The 6,953-nt window shown below is 46.5% G+C and overlaps 1 protein-coding gene across 1 annotated transcript in view; it reads right to left on the reverse strand.

Moving 5' to 3' along the window:
• The window catches only part of RNF217 (ring finger protein 217), a 62,408-nt gene extending 55,928 nt beyond the window's left edge, over positions 1-6,480 (reverse strand). Inside the window, exon 1 of the mRNA XM_048505579.1 lies at positions 5,609-6,480. Coding sequence (XP_048361536.1) covers positions 5,609-6,205 — 597 coding nt within the window. The 5' untranslated portion in view covers positions 6,206-6,480. The remainder of the gene's footprint in view (positions 1-5,608) is intronic.
• Positions 6,481-6,953: the final 473 nt, after the last annotated feature.

The following is a 6,953-nucleotide window of genomic DNA, read 5'->3' on the forward strand; positions in this document are numbered from 1 at the left end:
CCACTAACACAGGCATTTACTATCACCTGCTTCAATCCAGCACATGACCAACACATGCTTTCAAGTACGATGCTTGCTGGGTGATGTCATGCAAAACATTTTCCCTTCTTCCTGGCCAACTGCTACTCTTTACCGAGCACATGGCTGGAGTGCAAAAGGACTTCTACAACTCTGTGCGTCAGAATAAATCAAAGGGTTAGCTGCTTCCTTTCTACCCGTTAGTCTCATATTACACAATACTTTCACCTTTCATCTAAAATATTACAGGCTGCATTCTAAGGAACATCCCTAAGTAAACACTGATTATGAAAAGTGACGGAATCAACTAGCAAATGCTTATGCATACAGTTGGCCTTTCCTACAAATAACTCCATAAATTGTTCACACTCAGTAAGGTAAACATTTGTTCAAGTTGTCACATGACTAGGATCCATGAACACGACTATGCAAAAGATTATGTGATTATGTGGGTCACTTTGCCCTGTAAACATATTATAGAGCTGCTGACACTTCGCAGTAGTTACTTTAGAATACAAATCCTCTGGTAGCTGAACCTGCACAAGAATGTCTATAACCTCCGTTCAATCCATGTCAATTTTCAAGATCAGAACTGCAATGGTTAGGTATCATATTGATCCTACTTCATGAGAGCTATGGAACACTCTGTGGTTTAAAGAAGGACATATTGAACCTTGATATAGGAGAAAAGGGGTACTTAGGTATAATCAATACCTTTGCCCACACTGTGCATAATTTTGCTATGGCATTTCACATTAAAAAGCTTCCAAAGCATCAATCGGAAATCTAAAAGAAGTTTCCAGTTTAAGCTGCTGAAAACACTTTCATCGATGGTCTCCCACATCATGCAAAGGCTTTTACTCTCTTTCTCTTCTTCTCTCACACACAAACAGCACCAGCTGCACCTCCACTCTTATCCTTGCATCTAAAAACATTTGCAAAGGTACAAATCACCTCCAGCAAACAATGGAAAGCAACAGTTCCGGCTTCTCCCTCCACATACACACAGAATCAACTTGTAAACAGAATATCTTTATTCCATTTATCCCATTACTTCCTTAAAATGGGTTGTTTGGGAAAGCCTTTGGCTTAGGAAACCAGGCCTGGCCTTTTGAGGAATAAACGCCATTTCCTAGCCATGTAGTCAGACCTCCTCCATCACTGCTTGGTTTCCCCATCAGGAAACCATTGCCCCATGCCCCATGCCTCAGAACAGTAGCCAGCAGACATACTATTACCTATATCTGACAAACGGAAACAAATAAGTGAATCGCAATACAGGTTTATTTGCTTAATTTAAACCCTGCTGTAATCCCCAGTTGCAATGAAAAGCATCTTACATTGTTCTCCTCTCTCCCATTTTATTCTCACAACAATCCTGTGTGATATCTTAACCTGAAAATGCATTTCTGATTCAAGGTTACCTGGTGCGCTTTCATGGCAGAGTGGGGATTCAAAACAGGGACTCTCTACTCCAGAACTTCAACTAAACTGGCTCTCAGTATTATGCTTAGTAGCTTATATTACTAATTTATTTCAGGGCTAAGATGTATGCAATACATGTGAAACACTATGAACTCCACAGTATGTTATACAAATGCTCGACACTGTTTATGAAAATAATGAAAATAAATTAAATAAAGCTATTACCCAATTCAACATTTTGTAGTTATCTTGGCCTCTATGACAGTTGAATAGACAAACTTGAGAAATTTTATTCAAGAAACAAGGAAGTGAATTATGATTAGATACTATCAGTTACTTAACATTCCAGCAGACTTGAAAGACCTGAATTTGCTCTCAAACTGTAAAATTCAAAACTCAAGGAGAAAAAAAAGGAAGTACATTTGAAACAGAAATATTTAGTCTGAGAACTGATCATAGAACATAGTGCCAAATTAAAAGAGCTGGGAGTAACAAGTTTGAATCCCCCCCACTCTGCCATGAAAGCTCACTGTGCCACCTTGGGCCAGCCACACACATACTCTATCTTCTCCCTCAAAGGATTGTTATTGTGATGATAAAATGGAGAGGAGAGCCATGTTATAAGCCACTTTGGGTCCCCATTGGAGAGATAAGAAGGCACTAATATCCAAAACGAGTGCACCCACAAATATATAAAAACCAAAGTTACTTTAAGCCACTATGATCCTCAAGCCATCTAACAGGCATTTCAGAGAATAATGCCCCTTTTCTAGCTTGTTGAATAAACAGAAAGCTAATGCATTTGCCTAGCTGTGATTCAGCCTACTTGTGAGTTGGTGCCCAGCTTGGCTTCTGAAGCCATATGTGGGACCATCTGCAGACAAGAAATCTAATACAGCATCCCAGTACTGCCCCAATGGTACAAGGAGCACTGATGTGTACATGAAACATACTTTGAGAACCAATGGACAAACCAAAAAGAAACAGCAAACAACAGATGAACTCATAATGTGGACATACATTAAAAATGCTTCTGAAATGAAGAACTGCAGCCAGCTATATTATGTACACTAGAATGTGCATTTTTGGTTAGCTATGGTGTTGATATTCTGATAAAAGGAAAAAAAACCCGAAGAGCTTGCTTACGACACAATCAGTTACTATTTGCTATTGCCACCAGCAATAGAGTAGAAAGAAGGCAATTTCCTCCTTCTAAACAGCAGATGTTTACTCAGCTCACTGTACTGTCTAGCAATCCTTGAGCCTGAGCTCAGAGACATCAGTTGATAATATATCAACACAAGTCACTCCCCACATTATTTCTTTCCCTCCTCTTGGAAGACCCCACATCCCCTCTCTTGTCCGTTTGTTTCTCTCTTTGCATCTACCCATCTTTTATCTCTCCCTTTCCCCAATCTTCAGTCATATTAATTAAATACTTCATTTATACCCTAGTTTTTTCCCCAATGAGGACCCAAAATGGCTTACAACACTTTTCCCTTCTCCACTGTATCCTCACAATAACCCTGTGGGGTAGGTTAGAAATGAGACTAGCAGAGGCATAGCTGGGCAATACTGCGCCCAGTGTGTGCTTTGTGTTTTCCGCCCCCCCCCCCCCCGCGGCGCCCTGCCGCCCCACCCCCCCACACATCTTAGGCCCTTTCCACCCATGCAGAATAATGCACTTTCAATCCACTTTCACAATTGTTTACAAGTGGATTTTGCTATTCTGCACAGTCAAATCCAGCTGCAAAGTGCCTTGAAAGTAAATTGAAAGTGCATTATTCTGCATGTGTGGAAGGGGCCTTAGTGAAACAGTGCAGGCTGGAGAATCGGCCTGTTTCCTTCAGGCTGAAAATGGCCTGGTGGGAACTACACTTCCTATGATACCTTGGGGCTCGAAAGGTCTTCTGAGAAGTGTAGTTCCCACCAGGCCATTTTCAGCCTGAAGGGAACAGGCCAATTCTCCAGCCTGCACTGTTTCACTAAGGTGTGTGCGTGTGTGGAGGGGTGTTGTGGGGAGGGCACCATGCAGGGGCGGGGGGTGATTTTCTGCCCCCCAGGTGTGCATCCAGTGCACCATGCCCCCCCATCCCCTGGTAGCTCTGCCTCTGGAAACTAGCCTAGTGGGTCACCCACTAAGCTTCTATAACAGACTGGGGATTAAATCTGGTCCCCCATAGCCTAGTCTGAAGCTATAATTACTATGCAACGCTGACTTTCATGAGGTGGCTGCTGTTGAACAGCAGCAACCCATGAACCATACAAATAAGATGGTCAGTGAGTTGCTCAGTGGTTGCTCCCAGACCTGGCTCCAATAAGTCCTCTCTCAAAGGCCAAAACATGTCTGAAAAAGGTCCTACCCTCTCCACCTGACCTTTCCTGACAAAAAATAAGGCTTAAAGGCTAGAAATACTATTTTGATTACATAGAAGAAGTTTGGATTTATACTCCGCTTTTTCCAAGCGTAAGGAGTCTCAAAACCACTTACAAACTCCCTCCCTTTCTCTCCCCACAACAGAGTTTGTGAGGTAGGTGGGGCTGAGAGAGCTCTGAGAGAACTGTAATTAGTCCAAGGTCAGCCAGCAAGCTTCATGTGTAGGAGCAGGGAAACAAATCCAGTTCATCACATAAGAGTCCACTGCTCATTTGGAGAAGTCGGTAATCAAATCCAGTTCTCTAGGTTAGAGTCCACTGCTTTTAAACACTACACTATGCTGACTCTCTAGCAACTCTCACAATGCCACTGAGACACTTAAAGAAGATTTTGGATTTATACAGTGGCATAGCGCCAAGGGGAAGGGGGGGTATGGAACACACTGAGCGCACACTGGTGGTGGTGGCGTTCCAGGGGTGCAGAGCGCACGCATGCCATCTCGCTCGGGCCCTGGATTTATATCCCCTTTATCTCCTGAATAAGACTCAAGGGGGCTTACAAATGCCTTTCCCCTACTCTCCTCGCAACAGACACCTTGTGAAGTAGGTGAGGCTGAGAGAGATCTGAGAGGTATAAAATAGGGCGCAGTGGTCAAGCAGCAGGAATGTAGAAGTAAACAAAACAAGCAAAGCAAAGGAAACAAATTCACCAGATAGGAGTCTGCCGTTCATGTGGAGGAGGAGGGAATCAAACCCAGTTCTCCAGATTAGCGTCCACTTACTCTTAACCACTACACCAAGTTGGCACTCCAGCCACAGCCACTGCTTCTATTATTGGGAGAGACATACATAACCCACCCATTTCAGATTTTTTGAACACCTGGGGCTTTGCACACGTTTGTAGAAAGATCTGCCATGTCTGTTTATGGTCCCACTCTTGGATGTAAGAACACATGGGCTATGCAGAGAATTAGATCTATTGACAGATACTCTCCTCAGTAAACAGACATCTGGGTCGGAGGTAAGCATTGTGGTTTTTTTATGTGGGGGCAAGTGGATGCACAATGGATAGCTCCTCTAGAAGCCTTGGTAAATGTAAATTAAATAGCTACCTTGAAGCAAGCTTCACATGGGGTTGGGAAACAGAAGGACAGGACTGGAAAACAACAAAATAGAGCAAAAGAGGTGCATTTTGGTGGACAAGGGGAACATTTTTCACCTTAGGAGAAAGAATAGGAAGAGACATAGTAGGAAGAGAGAATAGGAAGATAATTATGTGCATTTAACCTTTAAACTGGCTCAACATCTATCTACAAGGCAGAAAAGGGAGGCAGGGGAGTGGGAAAGTTCCCTGCAATAATAAAAACGGGAAACAACGCTTTTTTTTAGTGAGATGCTAGAGCTCAGACCTGGAAGCCACGTCCTCTGGCCTGTCTCTTAACCTCAGGTACAGGTATAAAGTAGGCAAGTGTTACTCAGGGAAGGGCCACTGTGCACATGTTCAGAACCTTGACACTGCCACCCTAACACAGAGTGATGCTCACTGCTCCAGACCTAAACACAGATCAGAGAAGAAAATTTAAGATACACACCATACTTTGACTTAGGACCACCCCAGGGGGGCTAGATATAACTATGAAGTCAGGGCGGGAGGAGGGTGGGAACCGACAGGGCACAGAGCTTGGGAAAAGAGGGCGCGCCTAGCTCTAAGGCGAAGGGCGTCTTCCTCTCCAAGCTTTGGGAAGCCACCACAAGCAAAGGGTGGGAGAAAGAAGATAATGGCATTTACTTGGGAGCTGAGATAGCGTTTCAGGCAGTCCTCGCAGACGGGCTTCTTGCAGCAAGACAGGGGCTTGAGGGGTTTCTCCTCCAGACATACGCGGCAAGTCAGCACCAGCAAAGACCCAAAGTCCCCGGAGATGAACCCGGAGAAAGGCTCGGGCAGGAGGTACAAGTCCAGCTCGATGCCCCCGCCTCCCCCTTTGCCGTCCCCTCGGAAAGAGGTCAGCGGGGCAGCTGTGGAGCAGGGCTCCCCTCCTTCCCCGCCTGCACGCAGAGGAGACTCGGGCGGCCCGGGCCTCCGGTCGCTCTCCACGCAGTAGACGGTGCAATAGATGGGCCTCGAGGGAAGCCGGCGACTATTGCTGCTCTCGTCTGCCGAGTCAGGACTGTCTTCTGGGGGATCTCCCACGCCGTCCTCCGTCGCCCGGCCTTGCGGTTCAGCGGGCGGCGGTAGAGGCGCTCCTGCGTCCTCCTCTGGCTGTGGCCTGGATGCCCTTCCGCTTGGGGCGGGCGGCGGCGGCGGCTGCAGAGCTCTCGCAGCCGGCAGAGGCGGCTCAGTGGCTGGCTCCGGCGGGGCGCTCTCCGTGCTGAGCTGCTCTCCCATGCCCGCCGCCACTGCAGCCGCACTCGCCGCACCGGCTTCCCATCCAGCCGCGCGACGCAGCCGCCGCCGCCGCCACCACAACTCCCCCACCACTACCTTGCAGCCTTCCTGGGGCTACCGAGGATCAAGCGCCTGGAGTCCACTCGCCGCTTCGCCAGCCCTTTCGTCGGAGGGCTCCGCCTCACCCTTGCCCGAGTTCAAAGAGGACTGGCCCCTCCCCACGCCACTCGGCACTACCTGCCCCCTCAGGGCGCCTGCTGCCGGCCGCCTGCTTCCCTTCGTCAGGCTGGAAAAGCCTTCTGGAAACAGACGACCCCCAACCCGCGCTTTCCGTGCATCGCCTTGTCCTTTTTCTTTTGCCTCTGAATATTTAATGTTGATAAACTTTATGAAAGTTCCATACAATGTTACATTTTTTAAAATATCATACCTCCTAAGGTTTTTACCTCCACACTCCTCGTTCTAGGTATTTTTGCTCACATCTGTTAATATTACTCGCAACTGGGCTTGTCTTAAGATTGCAACCTCGCTGTCACTCTTCTGCATTTTCCCTTCTCAAGTGCCAGTTCAGACATATGCATGCATGGGAAGTAACTGGTTGCTTGTATACATTTTTATACCTGGCTCTTGAACCTAGAGTTTTATTAATCAGAATTCTCATGCAATATCTGAGGGCAAAGAAGTGAATTGTGTTTGATGTAACAAGCTTTATAAGAAAGGTCATCCTGAAGACAGCAAGCATTTCAAA

The sequence above is a fragment of the Sphaerodactylus townsendi genome, linkage group LG01 (genome assembly GCF_021028975.2).
Source record: "Sphaerodactylus townsendi isolate TG3544 linkage group LG01, MPM_Stown_v2.3, whole genome shotgun sequence".
Lineage (NCBI taxonomy): Eukaryota > Metazoa > Chordata > Lepidosauria > Squamata > Sphaerodactylidae > Sphaerodactylus > Sphaerodactylus townsendi.